Raw genomic sequence first — 24,500 nt, 5'->3', positions numbered from 1 at the left:
ACCTACATGTTCAAATGAGTGCTCATCTTTTAGCTAGTTTTTTTATTAACAGGCAACAATTATATTGAAACAGATAACACACAATACAATACGTTTATTGTTTATGACATGTATATACATCTATTTAAATAGCATTGTTCATACTGTGCTCACAACATTGTTCACACCGTGTTCCACATTACCAAACATACTGTAAGCAACTAATTAGCATCCCTGAAATGTTACTACTTCTTCAGTAGTTGATACCTTACAACCAAAAAGGGTGCTGCAAAGCCAGAACCGAAGAATAATATATACAATAAGGTCAATTTGTATGGGTTTGACAGGCTGAAGGGTAGATTTCTTCCAGGCACACCACCTTCATCATGGGCATGGCCACCTCTCCTCGCAGTGGAAGTCATGAAGTTCCTCACAAGCTGCGTAATTCTTCCTGTCGACGACATTCTTATTTCTGCAGAAAAAAATTAAAGATTATTTAATCTCCATTCAATCAACACGTCTGTATTCCACGGATACAACGAACTGGTGTCGAATTAACAGAAAATGTGAGAAATATTGATTACTGGCAGTTGTCTGTATGCTGTCTATGCACATAAACTGTAATTATGGAGTACTATACACTGCCGATAAACACAGAAGTTCTAACATGTTAACGCCGGGATAAGGACGACGCTACATGCTAGTCTACAGAAACCTGCCTTACGCGTTTTTCGACACTCTTTAAGGCAAGGAAATTAAGAAATAACTACACCACAGGAACACCTCATTCACCTTCAGCTGATCAGGTGTCCTTGTACGCAACACATGAGTTCCAGGTGTATTGTCACTACCATCGCTACAACACGTCATCTGCTAAACCAACTATTACGGTAATAATTACGTACCTTAACGAAAAGGGAAGTAATATTATTCTCTTCCTCCTATCTGCGTTTTCGCAATCTGCTCAAGCACAGCACCCCGGCTCCCAAGCAGAGCACAGAAGGAGTTCAAAGATAGACTAACTAACAAAGTACTTCTACTGAGGCGGCTTCTTCGATAATGTTGCCGCAATTTCGATTTATAATTAACGTGTTAATTTTTAGTTGCTTTGATCATCAGCTCATCAAAGTATTTTCAACCACACTAAAGTTGTAAAACTTGCAAAACAAGTTTTCCACAAAAATGAGTACGTACGCGGCTTAACACTAATTTTAAAATCTTTGGACGCTCTGGTGCAATCAGTTGTTCGATGGGTAGTTGGAGACCCAATTTATAATATTAAAATGTCTTAAACACGCAAAGAAAGTGAGTGCGGCAGTTGGTTCATATTACGAATGGTTATTGGAAAAAAAAAAACGTTGGCACGATATTGGTACCAGTAATGAACTCCAGATCTACTCTAACTATTTCGTTTGGGATTAGTGAAAACGTCTCATTAAAATATCAATATTTAAGTCCTCTCATGTAAAATGATCAGAGGATAGAATAAAACAATCAGAGAATAGTATCGAAATATAAACAGTAATTGAACCGTTGCTTTCACATGATGTGTAGTAGACTATCGTAATGGTTATGAATGTGGTTACTTTATTGTCGGTATCTACGAGTCTGATCACCGGGGTGACCCAAAGGTAGCAGTTGCGTAATCTACTATGAATACAATCGGTAAATAGACTTTTTGGAATTTGTAAATACGATTGCAAAACACGCAGCATGCTTTTATACGACATGCAGTGAAGGTACCAACAACAGCAATGGCACCCAGCGCATCAGCCACAGTAAGTGCTAATTTAAGGCAAGGCGTCCAACATCAAAGGAAGATTTTTGCTATTCCCCGCCTAAAAAAGATCAGACTTAACAACTTCAGTTAAAGTTCTGGCATATAGCACTGCTATAAAAAAAATCCTAACATTCATTTATAATTAATGAAACAGTGCCAGAATTTTCTCATGGAAAATGCATTGAGTGGTGTGAAACATGACTCTGCCCCAAGAATCTATTTTCATAATGTGCAGGGATTTAATAGTAAGCTGAATGAGCTAGAACGTTTAACGAGTGTCAACAGAGAACTCTCAAATGCCCAAATACTGTGTATTACTGAACAGTACATGAAGTCTCCCAAAATGGAATCAGTTGTGTTACAATTCAAACTAGTGCATCAACTTATCAAGGAAAGTCTTCAAAGGTGGAGGAAGCCGCATATTTGTAAAAGACAGTGTTGCAGCTTCTTCACTGGGCATATGCAACTCTCATTCCATAGAAAAAGACATAGAATTGTCAGGTGTCGAAATCAAAGATGTAACAGTGTATTTCATATGAGCTTATAGATTTCCTTTGGGCACTTGTGCTCCTTTTATAGCACTTGGACACCAGTATTAGAAAAAATAGTAAAAAGGAAACGTTTAAGGGTCATAATCTGTGGTGATTTTAATATCAGTTTTACTACAGGATGTGATGATCAGTGTAATTTTAAATATTTCATGAACTGTTACAAACTTGATATGAGGTGTACGTCCTCAACTAGGGTAACCAACCGAAGTGAAAATGCCCTTGACCAAGAGGTTAGCAACATGGTTTGTTCTGTTAGGTCTGTAAATTTAGGATTTTATGACAATAATGCACTGATTATACAGCCAGTCTTTCTGTGAAGTAAACCTCAACCCAGAAAAATGACAACATAAAACAGAAATTGTTGTCTATGTACTTAATTTTTTGTACCACATGCATAGAGAAAACTGGGAGACTGTATAGCAGTCTCAATCAGTAGATGAAAATTTTGAAATCTTTTTAAACATTTTCTGCTACTATTTCAATTGCTATTTCCCTTTAAAAACGAAAAATATATGTAACAACGGAGTATCCTACAAATGGGTTACAGCAGGTACTATAACCTCAGCAAAGAGGAGGAGAGAGCTGTTCTCCCTCAGCAAGAATAACCTTGGCAAAAGTGAACAATTTAACAAGTATTTCACTGCATACAAAAGAATATTTAGAAATGTGGTGAATGCTGCTAAAAAAACGACACATGACACCCTTCTGAAGTTTTCACACAATAAAAGCAAATTCATGTGGCATATAGTTAATCCAAAAACAAGTAGGAATAGTAATAGTGTTAGTAATATTAAACTTAAAGTAAGTGCAATGTGATTACTAACCAAGAGGAAGTAGCTCAGGAATGTAACTCCTACTTTATTGGAGCTGTAGAAAAACAAACAGAGCATCTAAAAAGTAATTACTCCCATCAACCAGACCTCAATACCTTCACCAACACAATGTTTTTATCACATACATGGGGAGCAGGTATAGAAAAGCTAATTTATAATAAAACAAGAAAAAATCATCAGGAAGAGAAGACATGATCCCTTTCTTTCTTCTGCATTGTTGCAGCAAACTTATTAGTAAGTCACTGATTCATGTAAGAGCTGCTTCATTTTCAGATGCAGTATTCCCAAGAAAACTTAAAATAGCAAAAGTCATACCCATACTTAAAAGGGGATCTAAAGAAGATCCTAACATCACCCATCCAGTTGCAGTGCTGTCTTTATTCAGAAAAAATATTTTGATATGCAGTGGTTGCCAGACTAAAATCATTTATTAGAAAAAATAACATTCTTTCTTGTGCTTAGTATGGTTTCCAAGAAAATGAAACCACTACCGATGCAATATATGAATTTCTTGATACTACATCTTGTTGACAAGAAATTCCCAGCTATAGGTATGTTTCTTGACCCCACCAAGGATTTTGGCATGGTAAGTCACAACATACGTCTGCAAAAGTTGGATTCTTATGGGAAAAGGGGAACTACCCATGGCTGGCTCAGCAGCTATGGCAAAGACCGAGAAGTCAGCCAATCAGGAACACTAAATGGTGTGCACTCATTTACACATCATAAAACATAGTGTGCCCAGGGCTGTGTTCTAGGTTCCTTGTTATTTCTACTTTATATAAATGACCTCCCTTCCACCCTACCCACTAGCAAGGCATTTCTGTTCGCTGATGATACTAATATCCTTATATCAAATACAGATGAAACTCTTCAGTCAGCAATTACTAGAAATACAACCCTACTAGACTAATGGCTTGCATCAAATAGAATACTCCTAAATGCCTAACCTTCCATACCATTCAGGACAGAACTCCTTAAGTTCCAACAGTGACACTAAGTGGTAGCAATGTAGAATTTGGCAAAGAAATAAAATTCATAGGGATTAAAATCACTGATATATTCTCATGAAAAAACCACAATGACATGATTAGTTCCAGGCTAAACAAAGTGTTTTATGCTCCACTCAGTGAGGGATGAGTTAAACGCCAGCATATTGACTTGCATGTATTATGCTCTTTTCCATTCAGTACTATGCTATGGATTTAAGGTCATAGCACTGAATCAAGAAAATTATTTATACCAGAGAAAAGGGCAGTCAGAATAATCCTGTACAAAAAGCAAAGAGAAACATGTAAACCACATTTAAAAAATTAAACATACTGCCTCTCCCTATCAAATGTATATTTGAACTTCCCTGTTTTATTAAACAAAACATCAATGGATTGCACAGGAATCTGGACAGTCACTATCATGACACAAGGCCAAAAAGTTGTTAAGACTAGTTTATGTACATTGAGTGATTGAATGGATCAATAAATATACGAATACAAATACCTAACATCATTACGGCTAGATTTCTGACATAACCAGTTGCAACAAGAGAGTAGGTCTCAGGCATGATATTTTTTTCTGTTTCAGTATTAAATGTTTGTTGTGAAAGTCTATGCCAATACCATATTATCTCAGGTTTGTTAGTCTTTTTGGGAGGTTTATGCTACAAACGAATATAAAATTGTAAACCTCTGAGATTACACCAAATTAATTACTGCACTAAGCAGGTGCACTGTGGTTCTGTTGTTTGAGGCAATCTCCCAAGGAAAACTTGCTACAATGTGTTAAAAAAAATGTTGACGCATCACAGTTCTTGCCATATGTTGTCAACTATAGTGTGAAATATGCAGAAGTAACTGTTTGTCAATGAACATGAGGTGACACCACTTAATTTACTTCTCTCTGTGCCAAAAGAAATATAAATAGCAGGGGGTCTTCCCCACTCTTTTCCTTTTTGCATTATGTTTTTAAGACTTCCATTGTAACAGTTGTTTTAAGTTAGTCATAACAAGCTTCATGAGGGAGTTAGTACATTGTGGGCTATTGTTTTACATTGCTGTTGTGGCCTTCAGTCCACAGACTGGTTTGATGCAGCCCTCCATGCTACTCTATCCTGTACTAGCTGCTTCATCTCCAAGTAACTATTGCAACCTACATCCTTCTGAATCTGCTTAATGTATTCATCTCTTTGTCTCCCTCTACGATTTTTACCCTCCACACTGCCCTTCAGTACTAAATTGGTGATCCCTTGATGCCTCAGAACATGTTCAACCAACCAATCCCTCCTTCTAGTCAAGTTGTGCCACAAATTTCTCTTCTCCCCAATTTATTCAGTACCTCCTCATTAGTTACATGATCTACCCATTTAATCTTCAGCATTCTTCTGTAGCACCACATTCGAAAGCTTCTATTCTCTTCTTTTCTAAACTAGTTACAGTCCACGTTTCACTTCCATACATGGCTACACTCCATACAAATACTTTCAGAAAAGACTTCCTGACACTTATATCTATACTCGATGTTAACACATTTCTCTTCCTCAGAAATGTTGTATAATCATATTCGCAAACTGTGAATGTATTTCAAGTATTTGATATGATTGTGGATTGTCAGCAGTGTCTGTATGCATCTCTGAAGGACATTTTCATCGAACTAGAAACTGTAAAATACATCATAACAATTCATCATTTTTAAAACTGTTGCGTCACACTGAGTAGTGACAAATACTTTTCAGACTCTCATTGTAATTGTGAACCAGTTTGATCTTCTTCTATGGATCTAAATGCAGCTATTGGTACAACAGACAACTCTGATAGTGTCCAAACAATAGTGAAATTCCTATCCTCACCCTAAGTTAAGCAATAAAAAGAAAACATAAACTAAGGTCCAAATCTGTCATTTGACTCCCCCCCCCCCCCCCCCCGTCTCCCTGGGGCTCACGGTCCTTTTGTGAGTACATGTGTGGCGAGCACGGGGCCCTGAGCTATTGCAGCCTTCCTTCATTCCTGGGCTGCATTTCCTTATTTCCTTTCCCTTCCCCTCCTTTCCTGTTCTTGCTCCTTCCCCTTCACCCTCTCCTCTCCCTCTCTTGGTGTCCTCGTTTATGTTGGCCCTGCTATCCTCCTGGTTATGTTGGCTTTGCAATTTGGTTTTGTTGCGTAATTACCTCATCCTTTTGACATTCTCTGGTCCCCCTCTGGGGTTTGACCTCCATTACTAAATTTCTGTTCTGTAGTGTGAGCCATTTGGGGAAGAGCACCTTACCGAGTGTCTCTGTCGTGTGCCCTCCTAGTTCCTTCCACCTTTTCCTTCACGTCGTGGTCTGATGCTAGAGTACATAGCCAGCACGGTAGCCAGCCCATATGGTGGTGTCGCCATGTACCCTTTCAGTTGAGCCCCCTGAAAACATAGGAATCACACTTCTGATATCTGAGCTGTGACCTCCTCATGTAAGCCTAGGAGTGGTTGCTTGTCGTCCTGGAGCATCGGAACTCCCGGAAATGGCTGCCATGCCAGACGGCCCTTGCTGTGGCTGGGTGGCGCCCTTGGGGAGAGCCCCTGATCGGAGTGGGTGGTATCAGGGCGGACGCTATGCAAATGAAACGCATACGGGTCCAGAACTCTGGCTGTTCATTTACGGCCGTCTCTTTGCATGGAAATGATTCTTTTAGTGGTGCTTCTTCTGCCCCTTCAGCCTTCCCTTTCATGGCTACCCCGTGGGAGGAGGGTCGGGCTCGTCAGCTAGGGGCGAAACCTTACCCCCACTGTCTGGTTTGCACCAGGACTGATGGGGATACTTTCACCAATACCAAACCTTTATTTTTTGTGGAACACATGGAGGACAAGTTTGGCGAAGTGGACTCTCTGAGCAAGATGCGGTCGGGTTCGTTGTTGATCAAAACTGCTTCAGCTGCCAAGTCTGCAGCCCTTTGTACCTGTAACTATCCTGGCACAATTCCTGTGTCCATTACCCCCCCCCCCCCCCACCAGTCTTTGAATATGGTTCAAGGTGTAATTTTTCACAGGGACCTCATCCTTCAAACTGATGAGGAACTTAGGGACAATCTCGGAGGGGGGTTTTCACTTTGTTCGGCGTGTTCGGAAGGGTCTGAAAGACAATCGCATTGATACTGGTGCTTTTATCCTGGCCTTTGAAGGGGATACACTCCCTGAGAAGGTCAAGATTATGGTTTATCGATGTGACATGAAGCCGTACATTCCACCATCTATGAGATGGCCGGCCGGGGTGGCCGAGCAGTTCTAGGCGCTACAGTCTGGAACTGCGCGACCACTACGGTCGCAGATTTGAATCCTGCCTTGGGCATGGATGTGTGTGATGTCCTTAGGTTATTTAGGTTTAATTAGTTCTAAGTTCTAGGGGACTGATGACCTTAGCAGCTAAGTCCCATAGTGCTCAGAGCCATTTCAACCTATGAGATGTTTTAAGTGCTTGCGTTTTGGCCATATGTCTTCCTGCTGTTCGCAGGCCTCTCTCTGTGGTGACTGTTGACATTCATTCCCCCTCCTGTGTGTGTGTTAATTGTCATGGCAATCATTCTCCACATTCACCGGATTGCCCAGTTTATAAGAAGATACAGGAGTATAAGTCCCTTGATTGTCTAACCTACACTAAAGCTCGTAAGAAGTATGCACGTCTTCATCTTGTGTCCATGACATCTAGCTATGCATTAGTTACATCTTCACCCCATCCTCACCCTTTCTTACCCCAGTCCCAAACCCCTCTCCTCCCCCCCCCCCCCCCCTCTTCCCCTGCAGCTACCACACCCTCTCCCTCCGGGCACCGCTCCCCCTCCCCAGCCAGAGAAGTGTCCCACTTCTTCAATGTCTGTCGATCAAGAGTGCCCCTCCAGGGTTCCCCCGCCCTGGCACCTTCAAGGCCAAAGGTCTGCTGCCACATGACAACCACAAAACCATGGTCTGTGGGCCCCCAGGTCGCCCGACCTCTTTCTGTTCCAGATCTCGCTGCAGCTGGTTCCTTTTTGCCACACAGCCCTCCTCGATCTCAAACAGAAAAGAAGAAGAAACATATAAGTCCCAGGACAAGGAGCCTCTGGTGTTGCCAGAGGTCCCGTCCCCACCTTCGCAACCTGACCCTGACCTGTTGTTCATGGATGTCGCCCCCCTCCTTGTCGGTGACAGGTTGTGACCCAGCGGCATGACTGGCTTTAGCCTGTTCACCCCCCATTTCAATCATCATTCTGTGCTTATCCAATTGAATTGTAATGGATATTACAATCACATTCCGGAGTTGAAATCCCTTATTTCGTTTTTTTCTGCAGCTTGTGTGGTTCTACAGGAATCTCATTTTACTGATAATCACTCACCGCCCCTTCGTGGGTTCTGTGCTTTCTGTCGAAATTGGATCGGCCCCCTGCAGGCCTCTGGTGGCGTTTGTACATTGGTCGATATGGATGTTGCTAGCACATGGATTCCTCTTCAAACTAAATTAGAAGAGGTTGCTGTTAGGGTCCACATGGACTCTGAGGTCACGGTTTGCAATCTTTATCTCCCTCCTGACAGGACTCTTACACCTGCTGCCTTAACTGCCCTTCTTCAGCAACTTCCTCCTCCCTTCCTCCTCCTCAGGAATTTTAATGCTCATCATCCCTCGCGGGGCAGTGCATTTCCATCTAGTCGGGGTCTTCTCATAGACGCAGTTTCTTGCAGACCATGACTTGTGCCTTCTTAATGATGACTCCCCTACTCATTTCAGTGCCGGTCATGGCACCATTTCTGCCATTGATCTTTCTCTTTCATCTCCCTCCCTCCTCCCTTCATTCCACTGATCACCACACAATGACCTTTGTGATAGTGACCCCGTTGATTCTCTCGCTCCCTTCCCACTCCCCAATGGACAGGTTACCTTGTTGGTCTTTCCAATGCACCGATTGGCCTCTATACACTGCACAGGTCATTCTTTCTCCCTCTTTGTCGGGATGTATTGATGATGTCCTCCGTGACGTATCTTATGTGATTGTTTGTGCTGCTGCCCTTGCTATCCCACACTCATCCAGACCATTTCGCCACTGCCAAGTCCCATGGTGGAATCTGGCCATTGCTGCTGCCATCCGTGATTGCCGTCGAGCTTTGCAACGCCTTATGAGGTACCCATCCGCTGTCAATCTTATTACCTTTAAACGCCTTCACGCCAAAGCCCATTACTTAATCAAACGGAGGAAACGGGTGTGTTGGGAATGCTTTGTTTTTTCCCTCAGTTCTACAGTCCCTATGTCATGGGTATGAGCTATACTTCCCTCTCTCCAAGGTTGCCATCGACAGTCTACCCTGCCGGGCCTTGCCCTCCCGGATGGCCTTTGCATGAACCCGTTGATTCTCACAGAACATCTTGTGACCCATTTTGCAACAGCATCAGCATCAACCTCCTATCCAGCTGCTTTCCTTCACCAGGAACAGAAGGCTGAAGATTTCACCTTATGTTTTACCCCTTGTCAGTCAGAATCTTGCAGCGAACCTTTTACTGAATGGGAACTTCTTTCCGCACTTTCTTCTCCTCATGATACAGCCCCTGGCCCAGACTCCATCCATAACCAATTCCTTCAACATCTCAGTGCTCCACAACGACAACATCTTCACTGGGTGTTTAACCGTATTTGGCTCCAGGGTGACATCCCTTCTCAATGGAGGGAAAGTATCATGGTACCCATCCTTAAGCCTGGTTAACCCCCTGTTTGTCGAAAGATGTCAGCCAATTAGTCTGACAAACATTGTTTGCAAGTTACTTTAACAGATGGTAGCCCGTCGGCTCAGTTGGGTCCTTGAATCTCGGGATCTCGTATTGTCCCCTTACCAGTGTAGCTTCCGAGAGGGACAGTCTCCTATCGATCATTTACTTCGACTGGAAACCACAGTTTGGCAGGCCTTTTCCCGGCGCCGCCATTTGGTTGCAGTATTTTTCGACCTTCGCAAGGCCTTTGACATGGCTTGGCGCCATCACATCTTACTTACATTTCATGAGTGGGGTCTTCGGGGCCCACTCCAGATTTTTATCCACCAGTTCCTGTTCCATCGGTCGTTTAGGATTCGGGTTGGTACTGTTTTTGGTTCTCCATGGACCCAGGAGAATGGCATCCCACAGGGTTCTGTATTGAGTGTACTTCTTTTTCTCATTGGTATAGATGGACTTGCAGCAGCTGTCGGTCCTTTGGTCACCCCTGCTCTGTATGTGGATGATTTCTGCATTTGGGTTAGTTCCTCTTCGATGGCCTGTGCAGAGTGACAGCTCCAGGGAGCTATACGATGTGCCTCTGCATGGACCCTCTCATACGGGTTTCAATTCTCTCCTTTAAAATCGTGGGTGGTCCACTTCTGTCGTCGTACTACGGTCCACCCCGATCCGGAGCTCTACCTCAATGCACAACAACCTGTGGTGCCACATTTCATTTCCTTTGTCTTCTTTTCGACAACAAGCTCACTTGGCTGCCTCATATCAGACTTCTGAAGGTAGGATGTTTCGGTAAACTCAATGTCCTTCGCTTCCTTGCCCACACCTCTTGGGGTGCGAACCACAACACCCTTCTCTGCCTTTATCGGACATTAGTGCTGTCTTGCTTGGACTATGGTTGTCAAGTTTATGGTTCGGCTGCTCCTTCCACAGTGCACCTCCTGGATCTGGTCCACCATCATGGTATCCGTTTGGCCACCGATACCTTCCCTACTAGCTCTGTTGATAGTCTCCTGGTTCAAGCTGGGATCCCCCCCCCCCCCCGCCCCCCCTTTTCTGTTCAGCAGTCCCAGCTTCTGGTTTCTTATGCAATTACTGTTTGTTCCTCCCCCACTCATCCTTCCTATTCTATTCTGTTCCTAGACCAGGGACGTCGCCCTCCTGATTCCTGCCCTCGGGTGGGTTTACCGGTTGGGCTCCATCTTGCATCTCTTTGCCATGATTTTCAGCTTCCTTCTTTGTTCTGTCTCCCTTGTTTCCTCCCCAACCCCCTCCCCCCCTCCCACTCCCCCCCGGTTAGTTCCTCGGCCCTGGATTCGGATGGATCTCTGCTGAGGTCCGAAAGATTCTGTTCCCTCGATGGTGTTCCGTTGTTTTTTCTGCTGAATTTTATGGGAGTTTTGGGATGCTGTTGTTTTTTTTACACTGATGGCTCTAAATAAGCTGATCGTGTGGGATATGCCTTCAAGTCCTCTGTTGGCATGGAAAATCATCTCCTGCCAACTACTGCGGAACTGATGGCAATTTCCCAGGCCCTTACCTTTATTTCACGGTCCCAACTCAACCCCGTTTTGTTATGTACGGACTCAATGAGTGGTCTTCAGGCTATTGACCGGTGTTTTTCCTACCATCCCTTGGTCTCAGCCATCCATGACAGTCTTGCTGATCTTCACCATGCTGCTTGTTCCATTGCCTTCCTTTGGTTCCCTGGCCATGTGGGTATCCCAGTTCATTTGGCTAGGAGATCAGTCACTTAACCGCCTTCTCTGTAACCCCTTCTGTGGCAGATTCACGGCTTCACATCAAATCCCACTTTGCTCAATCATGGGCCAACTCTTGGGAGGCTATCTTCTCCCTGTCCAATAAACTTCATGTGATTAAGGATTACAGTTACTGGTCTTCCCTCAGCAATACGCTTCAATGTAGAAGCATACTGCCTCCACCTAGACCATTCAAATTCTTCAAAGACTATTACATTATGAACACGTGCATCATACCCGCCAAATCCGAATTCAGAACAAAACGGTAGATACACATGCTGCTTCCGAGAAATAATTTTTTCAATTAAGGTCGACTTGCCAATATTTGTATCACCATAAAGGTACAACTGCTTCTTACCCACCTCCGTGGACCAAAAGGCCTTGTTATACCACCGTACAACGCGCCCCGCCCAGCCATTGTAATTCAGATGACACTCGCTTAGAGACCTGACAACCAACCGATTTGCCTGAAAAGAATCGAAATACTTCTCAATGAAACGAGCTCCAGGGAGCTTGTCAGTTTATGATATTACAGATGAATTCAAGTTTTTTTCTAATAAATATGCTTCAGTAATAATTAATAAAGTAGTCACATATGTGTATACAATTAATGTTACAATAGAACGTTTGACTTTGGATGAAAGGGCTAACAAGAAAATATTTGAGGATCAAGGTGCTCTTGAGAAAGTTCGTATAGCTTGTACTAATAAAATCGGTGCATTTGATCTTAATCCGGAGCGCTCTGCAGGTGTTCCATGGCGTAAATATAGTAGAGGGAATAGATTTAAGTTTGTAACTTATTCTAAACCAGAAACGAGTGCTGATATAGACAAGGTTAAATCATGGACTGATTTGGAAAGCCAGTGTAAGGCAAAGAATCGTTTGTTTCAAGGTACTAACCCTTTTTATATTGGATTACAAATCACTGGTGATGAACCTGAGAAAACTGATAATGTTCAGAGTGAAGTTAAATATGTAACATATGTTGTAAGAAATAGAGTGTATATGACATTTTGTAAGAGGAAGGGTACTGTTACTTTCTGAATAAAGGTTATTGTTTACAGCTAATGTCTGCGTTGGAGTTTTTTTATTCCAACTGGGACCATATCCGAAATTATCCTGACGACCTGCGGCTGGCGTTCCTAGTTCCCAACAATCAACAGAGGATAGATGAATTAGCTATTACCTTTTATGGCAACAAAATAAATTACTCTGCTGCTGTTGTTGTGTTAGAAGAACTGTGGTATTATAAGCCGAACCTGGATGATTTAGTTCATCAGTTTAGGACTCGACCACCCTGTGTCGTCTCCGCATCGGCCATACCAGGTTGACCCATGGTTTTCTTTTGCGTAATGAGCCACCCCCACGTTGTGGTTGAGGAGCCTTCTAGTCAGTAGCCCACATTTTAGTGGAATGCCCCCTTCTTTTGGCTCTGCGTACTAAGTACAGACTTCCCTGCACTTTACCTTTAATATTGGCAGACATATTCCCAGATGGTTGAACTGGTTCTCACTTTCCTCCATGAAAGTGGTTTTTATTCTCAGTTTTAAGATTTTTAATCTCACTCTGGAGTAGGGGCAAGGCGGTGAGGGTTGGGGTGTCTCCCACTGTAAGCTGTGTTTGGAGATTCCTGACTCCCCTCCCTGGCGAAGATCCTCTTTCTTTCCCTTTTACTCTGTTTTTATCACTTTTTAGATTTGGTTAGTCTCCTTTTACAATATGCACTTTTACATTCTAGCAGTTGAACACTTTTGAATAGCAGGTGGTCTTGCCTGCACTGCATCAGAGGTGGGATATTTCCTGCCTCTAGCGTAGCCTTGGGGCTGCTCACTTGTTGACTTCCCTCATTTTGTTTTCACCATTGACAACACAACTGCACTTTTACGTTTTTTAGCCTTTTACATTTTATCGTTTTGACTTTTCTGAGATGTCAATCCGTCTGAATGGACCCCATTTGAAACAAGGGACTGATGATCTTGCTGTTTTGTCCCTTCAACCCCAATCAACCAACCAACTATCAGTTGACTCAGCTCACTTCACTTGGTGGAATCTGATATTTCAGCAGACACAGCAGAGTATATAATCTGTCTGAGGGAACTATTCATTTTAGTTCACCAACTTGGTGGAAGGATCAGTTTAAACACAATGAAAAATCTAACCTTTAAGGTGGCTTTCGTGTTGCAATGTAAGAGGGCTATCCATAAAGTACATTACGTTTTCGTTTGTGTCCGTTAAGGGCGGGGCTAGCGCTGCCATCTTGGTGTCATGGCATTCCGCCGCTCAGTCGGCATCCTGCCGTGTGCTAGTGAGAGGTTCGTGCTGTACTCCGTTGAATTACTGTGACAGTTTGAAATGTCGGCGTTAATTGAAAATGCCGCGAAGTGTGAAGTGTGTGCTGTAATAAGGTTTCTGACTGCAAAAAACTGTACACCGATAGAAATCTATCGGCAGCTTTGTGAAGTGTATGGGGACAACATAATCACTGAAGGTGGAGTGCATCAGTGGGTCATAAAATTTAAAAATGGCTGAACTAAATGTTCATGACGAAGAGCGAAGTGGAAGACCCAGCATAGTGACTGCCGAACTTGTCGAAAAAGTCGATACCGCGGTCCATGAAAACTGTAATTTCACAATAACGGAACTCTCTATGAGTTTTCCACAAATTTCACGAAGTTTGTTGCACGAAACATGTACCGAAAAGCTTGGTTACCACAAGTTTTGTGCAAGATGGATACCAAAAACCTTGACAGAGATTCACAAAAATCAGCGAATGGCTGCAGCGTTAACATTTTTGGACGCTTACGAGAAAGATGGCGACTCATTACTCGATCGCCTCGTTACTGGTGACGAAACATGGGTTAAGCATGTGAACTGCGAGACAAAATTGCAGTCAATGCAGTGGGGGCACACAAATTCCCCCCAAAAACCCAAGAAATGCATGCAGACAATGTCGGCAAGGAAGGTGATGGCGACTGTCTTTTGGGACAGAAAAGGTGTGATTTTTGTGGATTTCCTGGAAAGAGGCACTACAATAAACTCTCAAAGGTATTGCCAAACTCTGCGCAACCTCATAAGAGCAATACAAAACAAGCGCAGGGGAAAGTTGGGCTCAAAGATCTTGCTGATTCACGACAACGCCCGGGCCCACATGGCAAATGCCACTCGTGAAGTTCTCGAATCTTTTAAGTGGGAGTTGTTTCCTCATCCACCGTACAGTCCCGACCTGGCACCGAGCAACTTCCACTTATTCCCAGCAATGAAGAGGTGGTTGGCTATGCAGCGTTTTGATGACGACGCACAGCTTCAAGAAGAGGTAACCACGTGGTTGAAGGCGCAGGCGGCCAAATTTTACGACGAAGGAATTTCCAAGCTCGTCTATCGCTACGATAAGTGCCATAATTTAAATGGCAACTATGTAGAAAAGTAGTATTTAAGTGTGGCTTTCATCTGTATGTAATAAAAAAAAATTTCCAATACTTTATTTATTTTTAATTCCAAAACATAATGTACTTTGTGGATAGCCCTCGTAATATCCATATGCTCAGGTGCGTGTTGAGGTACAGGGAGGATCCTTTTTAAACCTACTGATACCCCAGTCCTAAAGCTCATTTCAAACAGAGTCAGATTTGCTGTAAATTATGTGATGGCTTCCTAAAAGGTGTCATTGACAGCTAGGCTGTTGCCTGCAAGGAGTTTTGTAAGTTTTTTGTTCAACACTCTTTGTAAGTTTATTAGCACTGATCAGTCAGAATTCCTGTTGGCATGTGATCTTAGAACCTGCATGGCAGGACCCCATCGCAAGAGACTTGCTAGAAGGTTTTTTAATTGTACGAGGCCTGTTCAGAAAGTAAGCTCCGATTGATTGCCAAATTGAAACCACAGTGAACATCAGAAATGTTTTACTTGTAACAATTAGCTACACCTTTCAGATATTCTCTACGTAGTCGCCGTTCTGACTTAGACTTTTGTCATAGCGTTGTACCAACTTTTCAATAGCCTCATCATAGAAGGCAGCCGCCAGTGCTTTCCGCCAATTCTCCACGCTGGCCTACACCTCGTTGTCTGTGTCAAAATGTTGTCTTCAAAGACAGCGGTTCATGTGACCAGAGATGAAACTCAGGGGGAGACAATTGCAGACTGTATTGTGGGTAATCTCACATTTCCATTTGAAAACGATGCATGAGCATCTTCATTGCCCCTGCAGAATGCGGCTGAGAATTGTCTTGAAGAAGAAACAGCACGACAGTTATGTAATGTTAGCTGCATAGCTTCAGGCGAAATTTCTCACCAGGGCCTCGTACTTGGCGGCAGACACTATTTTCTAGACATCTTTACGCACTCACTGCGAGCTCAGAAATGAGAAGAGCGACGTGATGCTAACTGGGGTTATACTAGAGACACTACCCAACACATCTGTGCAAAGCTTTATCGGATTTTCATAGTCGTTTCCATTTCGCGACCGATCGGAGCTTACTTTCTGAACGCCTCTCGTATGTATGGCTCCACAGTGGAGGGAAGAACTTTTTGCTGTAATTAATGTATATATGGATGCGTCATTAATAAATGCTGAAACAGAATCTGCATTTATTGTAACAAATCTGTGTACTTGAAATGGGCATTTTACCACCAAACAACTAGCTATAGGCATTAGACTGTATGACAGTTTCAGCAGAAGAGGTAGCTGTCCCAGTTATCTGCTACCCAACAGTCATGCACACCATAAAGCAAACTTAAAATGAAACTTGATGCAATTGACACTAGATTAAGGGACTATAGCCTTCCCTGCAAAGATGACCTTATGGGGCATAGGAGCAAAGGAAGAGTGGATATGCTTTCAAATAAGTCATCTGTACTGCCCTAATTAGAAACCTTCAAACTGTTGCAGTCAGAATCTGTGCAAGAAAAAGATAACAGTGTGTACTACTTCTTAGCACCACAAAAAGCATTTACTAAAAGGCTCCTACATGCCTTTTCCAAACCATTTCTTCTAGTGTGAGTCTTAAATCCACCCAAAAGTGGTATGGGGCTGATGTACCTACCCTGAAGATAAAGTTTTAGCATGTTTCATGATGTTTAAGGAGCCATGTATTCTCAATACTAGCAACACATACATCTTGACACTGCTACAAATTCCATGACCATCTACTATATTGAGCAGTCTCTGAAAGGGAGATAACAAAATGGCTCATCAGCGGAGTGAATATCACCTTGTACAAACAACTGGTTATTTTTGGACTCCAAGACACTATTGAGGACTGGGTGAAATGCATCACAAGCATGATCTCCCATGCAACTGATGTATCTTTCTCAAAGTTCTTAAGTCATCTTTGAAGGCAGCCTATATGTTAGTGGAACAGTCAGTGTTACTCTGCACAACCACTTAAATGCCAACCAGTAGCAGAAAGCCTTACACTCTTGGGCTATGAAAATATGAGAGAGAGAGAGAGAGAGAGAGAGTGTGTGTGAGTGTCAGTCATGACTGTTTCTGTACTCTTATCAACTTGCTCAGCACAAGTCCGGAAAGCCGCCAGATCAAACAACTGGCCACCTATAGCAGAGGTGCTGATGCAGGAATGTCTTCAGACACCATCTGACAAAATCACTTGGACAATGGCAAAGCACTTAGCAGCATTCACTGCCACTACCGGCCAGGGTCCACATTCCACTTCTTTCATTCCCGTATGGTGAGGGATTGGTTGGACGTCATATCCAGGAAGTCTGAGTATCATAACAGTCCCTTTTCCAGACGAGAGCTGGTTTCAGCATTGTTTGAGTCCCATGATTTTGTGTTGCCATACAGCTGTGTACAATACAGGATGTTGCAACATTTTCCCTTTTTGTGGAGGGAGGCAGTTCTGGGTTTAATCTTCACACTAGAGAAGCTCCTTTTGTACATGTGACCAATGTCACCTTAAAGTGCTGTACAGAAAAGACCTTAGAGTGAACAATCAACAGTTGAAACTTCCTGGCAGATTAAAACTGTGTGACAGACTGGGGCTCAAACACAGGAATGAACAGGACTGTAGCCAACCCCTCTGTTATCCAATCTATATAGTAATGGCACAGAGTCCTAATAAGGGTGCAGTCATTGCTAGTAAACACAGCCACTGACCTGCCTGACACAGCAACCCCAGCAACTGGCCCTGGTTCAAAATGCTACCGTGTGAGACACAAACATGATTTCTTCTGCATGGTTAGTGTCCAACGTGCTGTATTTAATTCACTTGGGCCAGCCAGTCATCACTCCAGTGGCTGGGCAATTTCAGGAGGACCCAGCTGATTAGGTCATCAGCATGGCAGTGCTATGTTGTGTCTTCTGCCAGTGTCGATCATCACTGCAAGATGAACAATGTTATACAGGCAGTCATAACTGGTGCAGCTGGGGCATGTTGTGCTTGAAGATGCTGGACTTACGACGCAACTGCCACCGTCACCACTGAGCCACGAAATGCCCCCACAGTGTTCAGTGCTGTTGGTGTCTGCCAACCACCTGCTGCTGCTCTCTGGCCAGTCGTCTGAATTTGACTGGGGAATCGCTGGTTTCTACAATGAAACTAGAAGACACTGCTAGGTGTCCCTTTCTCTCAGTGGAACCATGTCCAGTACTCTGGCCAGTGCCACTTAGTTTAACATCCACCAAGTCGGCATTCATCGTACAAGCAATCTACCTTCCAATTGTGTGTAAAGACTGCTGGCTGTTTTCTACACATGTCATGCTGAATGAAAACTAAGTGATGCCCTGTATGAGGGAGCACCCAAATAATTGTCCAGATCTGATGGAATAATAAAGAACTGTTATCTTTAAACCGATTGTCTCCCTGCAGCCATTCACAATACCATCCATCCTTCTTTGTCATTATCCAACCTAGGATGCTCCGGTTAGGAGTCTACCACTTCCTGACAAGCAGCAAGATGGTTACTACCACTTAGTAGTAGTCACTGCAGCCCCAATGTGATAGCACGCAGTAAAGGAAAGCAAGGAGAAATGTGGAAAGAGAATTAATGTTCAGGGAGAACAAGTAAAAATATTAAGAAGTGCTGATGACATAGTAATTCTGTATGAGATGGCTAAGGGCTTGGAAGAGCAGTTGAAGGGAGTGGACAGCACCTTGAAAATATCAACATGAGTATAACAAGCATAATAGAACATAGCTGAATCAAATTAGGTGATGCTTAGATTAGATTAGGCAATTCAACATTAAAAGTAGTCAATGAGAGCTGCTATTTGGGCAGCAAAATAACTGACAGTTGGCAAAGTAGATAGTATATAAAATCCATGCTGGCAATAGCAAGAAAAACATATCTGTAAAAGAAAAAATTGTTAACATTGAATATAAATGTAAATGTTAGAACATCTTTTCTCCAGCGTTTGTGCAGAATTGTCACCTTGTATGGAAGAGAAATTTGGACAATAAGCAGTTTGGACAAGAAGAGAATAGAAACTTTTGATGTGCTGCTGCAGTAAGCAGGTTCAAATACAGTATATGTAGGTTGCAGAAGTTACGCAACAGTGAAGCTTGCACAGGATTGTCTAGCGTGCAGAGCTACATCAAACCAATCTTTGCACTGAGACCGCAGCTGCTTGGGAGAAGATAAGATATATTTTGGTAGTGAAAGTTCCCTCCTACTCCAACTCTCCTGAGTGTCTTTCAATCTATACAACACCTGCATCCAGCAGAATGCTCTGACTGTCCTGAAAAAAAAAAAAAAAAAACTGTTGGAGTTGCCCTGAGTGCAAGGCATAGATCTAATAAAGAACATAAATTATAGGTGTGGCGGCCAAGGAAACAAGTACTGAAAATCTTTTGGTTCAGAGTACAATCTCCCTAGAGGCTAATTGTGCAAACACAGAGTCATGCTTCAGGGGAAGAAGACTGGCTGGATGTGACGCTGAATAAACTGCATCATGTAAAGTATATTCAGCCCTGTTGTTCTTTCTTCCTGCCACTTAGACAAGAATATATTCTTTTCATTCCTTTCAGGTAGGACATAGTTTGATATGATGCATGGTTTACTCTTCTAGTGAGAGGAATTTCTCCATTTCCAGTGTGCAGTACTTGTTAAGATTGTGTTCAATGTGCAACTAGTTCTACAGCTTAATTAAATAGAGGTTTTTAATGTGTCGTATGGCGGCAGACTTCTCCAGGGTCAGTTAGGGTGTGTACTTGGATTGTGTAGTTGGTTGTGCACTGCCTATAAAATGCTGTGATTCATGTCTGAATTGTGGTCTGATGCAAGGTTTTAACTTGTCACATAGTCATCATAGCAAATAATTTACTTAGAGTAAAATAATGATATCCCCAGATATTAGTTTTTGTGCATTAATGTGAATGAGAAAAATTTAAATATTACAGTATATAAAAGCCTTGAGAGGCAAAACCATTTGAGCTCTAGGAAAACATATATTGTGTATTACTATATAATAAATTACCATTAACTTTAAACAAACAACAGTGAATTAATATTACAGCACCATTCTCACTGTAGCATCAATGTTTAGCTATGGAGGCATAAGAACAAGGTGGTGCAATGTTAGCACACTGGATTTGCATTTGGGAGGATGATGTTCAAATCCCTATCTGATCATCCAGTTTTAGGTTTCCAAAGGTTTTCCTAAAACTCTAAACGCAGTTGCTGGGATAGTTGCTTTGAAAGGGACCAGCCAATTTCCTTCCTCATCCTTCCCCAAATGTAAGCTTGTGCTCCTACTCTAATGATGTTTTTGTTGATAGGACATTAAACACTAATCTTCCTTTCTTTGAAAGCATAAAAGCTTCTAGGGTTTCTTAAAAAACTGACAACTTCAATCTCAATAGGTAGTTATAAGAGATTTAAAAAAAAAAAAACAATTAAAGGGCAGAGAATTACGTGAAATACAAAAGTCTCTAAATTGTCCATAAAAGAGGGAGACACATGCTATTAATCCATCATTAAGTATGGGAGGGAGGAAGAGAATTTGAGGTGAGATCTAGAACTAGTTTCCAATGATGTTTATTTCAGGACCGCATTTGCATTTGGAAGTTCCTACTACCACAGAGCTGATTCCAATGGTTGTTCACAGATAATGCCACATTTTATCCTCAAATACCAGTTTTGTTGCCATTGCTAGACAGTGATAGAGGGCTTAAATTAATGGCCTTCGGTTCTGCAAAATCCTGTTGTGTTACTGGAGTTCTCATCATTTCATCTAGTACCTGGTTACATGTTAGCTTTGAATTTTTAGTTCTGTTATGGCAGTTTGATTTCTCAGCTTTAATGGCATGTAGCACATACCTGCTTGGTTAATCTTCACACATCCATTACATGTTTATTAAATTTCTTCTTCCAGGCAGCTTCCTGGAACCAAGAGGCTGGAGAATTGTGCATTGCAATCAGTTAGAAGAATAATATCTATATGCATTTAAAAGAGCTCTTCTGCCCAAACACACACCCTGCAAAAATGTAGGTATTATTTTTGGTTATATTAGAGAATATTTACTTATATATGAATGAACAACTCAAGATAGAAAATAAGAGTAGACAGCCACTTTCCTTAATATGTGATTTCCGAAACATGTTATCATGTACCTTTTTGAAAAGTGAATGAAATAAGATAGTATGTTAAATTTGGAATGAAATGTTTTGTTAAAAAACCGCTTTTGTGTTTGTTAAAAGCCACGGCAAATTTTTCTCAGGGTGCTATCGGCAGAAATCTCATACATATTCCAACATGAAGACATCCGTCTTGTGATGGATTAAAAAAAAAAATATCTTTCTTTAACGTTGCGCGATAAGCAAATTAAACACAAAACTCAATTAATTATTTATTTTTCTCTGTGAAGCTTGATGCTCCAGTATAGCCGCCTATGTGCAATGGCAGCGTATACAGTAGAAATAATTGTTTTTAATAAAACTGTACCTCGGGCCTAAAATGAAATGTAAAATATTATAAGATGCTGTTTTCTATTTATTGAGATTAAATCCTTTCAGTACGTTCAGAATAAAATGACTCTTAAGAAAGTTTTTATCATTTTAACACCAATAGCGTTGCTTCAACAATGCACTTACACAAAATGACCAGGGCAACATTTAATTGTTACATAATTAAAAAGGGGCAGGGATGGTACTTTCGTTCTACTAACAAAAATACAAGCTACATTGGATGCTGACATATATATTTAACAAAAATTATAATTACACTACATATAGTTACATTAATTACAGACCGTGATCTATATGCGTCCTTCAGCTAGGACGTCAGAACCAAGATGGCGCTATCAATGCCTGAGCTCAAACTCCCACCATATACCAAGAAGTATTTACCTGTCATGGTTGGGCATGGGGAATCCAGGTAAGGGGACCACCCAGGTTGCTGTTGTTGTGGCTAGATGACACCCATGGGAAGAGCCCGCATTTGGAGTGGGTGGCAGCAATGTGGATGTCTTGCAGATGAAGCAGATCAGAATTTTTCCTGCTGGAAGCTACACAGTCCCCAGCAGTCTCTTCTGAAGTGAAGGACTGCTACAATGCAGAGAGATGTAGTTTCACATTTCCTTTCCTGGCTACACTGTGGGAGGAATATAGGGCTAAGAGACAGGGGGCAAATATTCCTTACAACACTTAGTTTGCTCTAGGACTGATAGAGATTTCTTTTTGACCACAAAACTATTACTTTTTTTTTTAGCAACTTGAGTGTACATCTGAGGAAGCGATTTTGAAATAGAAAAGTGTTTCAGTTCTGATTAAAATGTCATCTGCTTCTCAGTTGCTACTCACCTTTGGCAAGCTGAGTGACATTCCTCCAGCACCCCCCACAACAATCTCATTTTGGTACAATGTATCATCCTCCGCCATAACCTCTTTCTATTGACCAATGACAAGTTACGGACTGACACAATGTGCATTTCGTCCATCATGTCTGTTGGGGGCAAAGGACATTAGCAGTGGTATTGGGGCCTTAATCTTGATCGATCTTAGATGTCTCGTTGCCTGAAAAGGTCAAGGTCATGGCGTGTACATGCAGTGTGAAACTGTATGTTCCTCTTCCAGTGCGGTGTTTCAAATTAATGAGATTTGGGCACATATCTTTGCATTGTAATGCCACTCTCATTTGTGGAAATTGTAGATATCAGTTGCATACAAATGCTCCTTGCACCCCCCTGCTCCCCCCTTTCCCTCCTTGTGTCAACTGTGGGAAGCTGGGAAGCACCATTCCCTCTGTTCACCAGATTGTGCCATCTTCCAAAGAGACAAAGAGAAAAGAAAATTGAAGAATACGGAACTCTTGACCGACTCATATATCAGAAGGCCAAGAAGAAATGTGATCTTTCATCTTGTACATATGACGACGTTTGCTATGGCTACAACAATGTCGTCCCCTCTAGTGATGGTATCCTCACCCTTCGTGCCTTCTATGTCCAGCCCTTGGGTCCACTCAACTCAAAATCAATATTTGTATGTGTCAGTGGACTGCTCAACATTTCTCAGTTTGTAAGTGGTGATATTCCTGTACAGGAGTGTTTAGTTATATAATCATTAGTGGTAGTATAACATAAATATCTAACACGTAATCACAGCCTACATCCAGTGGCATAACAACACCCATGAATGTTCTATGTCTGTTGACCAATTGCTGTCCATGTGTATTTTACATCAGGATTATTCTTTTGATGAATAGAGTTTAGCAGCAACAGTTTTCCCCAATACTCATTGGTACATTCTTGGAATAACAATAAGTGAAAAACCATAAAACAAAACAATGTTGGAGATAGAGTAATCCATTTGTCACATACACACAGTGTGTCCACAATAAAATATAACAACAACTTGCAAGTTGGCCTTCCTTCACTTGATTGTCATATCATCATCCAGTTCACGGCCTTGACAACATCCTCCCAGGGAAGACTCCATGTACCCCCTCTGTCCATACCCAGCATAATCTCAAGGTCAAGAACTGTTGGAAACTGGCTGGCACTTATCTAGGTGTACATGGAAAACAATCTAAAAATCCACATCCAGGCTGGCAGGTACAGCACCCCCTATCAATAATCAAGGGACATATGCCATCTTTTCTACCAAAAATGGGCACTTTTGAGTGCTTGGTTATCTGGACAGTTCTTTTTTTACTGTTTCTGATAAATCAATATCTCATTAATTGTATCTACAAGAATAAGCATGAAACATGCAAAATTTTATTAATAACTTTTTTATTTTCAGGCAATTTGAAAGTGATTTACAGCTACCAGAGAAAGTGCTAAAATACGAAGCATTCATAAATGATGTTCTTAAAGAAGACCTGAAGAAAGTGCATGCACGGCAAGATCATGTTACCACAGAAATAGCTGAATATATTCAGCTTAAGAACACTATTCAAACACTGAAAGAGGCTGACATGGTTAAGGATGGATTTAAGGCGAAAATGAATTTGGGATGCAACTTTTATGTGCAAGCAAATGTATCTGATCCAAAAACTATGTTCATAGATATTGGTTTGGGACATTATTTGGAATTTACACTGGATGAAGCTCAAAAATTTATTGACAGAAGATTGGAATTGCTGTGTCAACAAAGCAACAAACTGAATAAAGATAGTGCTCAAACCAAAGCAATGATTAAAATGGTGCTTGGAGGTCTGCATCAACTCCAGTCAGAGAGTGGAAGTGCAAAGTAATATTGTTACTACATGGCCTGTTACAGATTGACTTTTAACTTATTGTGGTATACTTTTGTACAATTATATTATTTTACTTGATTAATTTTGTGGTTTTATTATAGCTGTAAAGCGAAGTGAAAGTAGTCACATTTGATGCCTTTATGAACTGGCCTTATATGGTAATGTAACCTAAATGCCCCACAAAGACAAGTTGTAATTTTATGATGTTACTAAAAATATCAAAAAGTCATTGATGGACTTACTGCTAG

The 24,500-nt window shown here is 41.8% G+C and overlaps 1 protein-coding gene across 7 annotated transcripts; it reads left to right on the top strand.

Annotated features, from left to right (window-relative positions):
• Window positions 1–850: 850 nt before the first annotated feature.
• Window positions 851–24,334, top strand: LOC126471810 (protein UXT homolog). 7 transcript variants are annotated; one of them, XM_050099897.1, is made up of 3 exons: window positions 851–869; window positions 20,929–21,041; window positions 23,796–24,334. In XM_050099897.1, exons 2-3 carry the CDS (start codon window positions 20,995–20,997, stop codon window positions 24,247–24,249), a joined length of 501 nt encoding a protein of 166 aa, XP_049955854.1. In that variant the 5' UTR covers window positions 851–869; window positions 20,929–20,994; the 3' UTR covers window positions 24,250–24,334. The 7 variants fall into 7 exon arrangements, with proteins under 7 accessions (XP_049955854.1, XP_049955851.1, XP_049955852.1 ...); XM_050099894.1 differs by lacking the exon at window positions 851–869 and adding an exon at window positions 1,027–1,165; XM_050099895.1 differs by lacking the exon at window positions 851–869 and adding an exon at window positions 1,195–1,284.
• The last annotated feature ends 166 nt before the right edge of the window (window positions 24,335–24,500 follow it).

This window comes from Schistocerca serialis, chromosome 1 (genome assembly GCF_023864345.2).
Source record: "Schistocerca serialis cubense isolate TAMUIC-IGC-003099 chromosome 1, iqSchSeri2.2, whole genome shotgun sequence".
Classification (NCBI taxonomy): Eukaryota; Metazoa; Arthropoda; class Insecta; order Orthoptera; family Acrididae; genus Schistocerca; species Schistocerca serialis.
This window is presented reverse-complemented; position numbering and strand designations above follow the sequence as displayed.

What these genes read in the sequence shown, in the direction of transcription:
- LOC126471810 (XM_050099897.1), top strand. Translation starts at nt 20,995, where the DNA reads ATGCATTTAAAAGAGCTCTTCTGCCCAAACACACACCCTGCAAAAAT. An exon ending in AACACACACCCTGCAAAAAT is followed by an intron (nt 21,042 to 23,795) that starts GTAGGTATTATT and finishes TTTTATTTTCAG; the next exon opens with GCAATTTGAAAGTGATTTAC.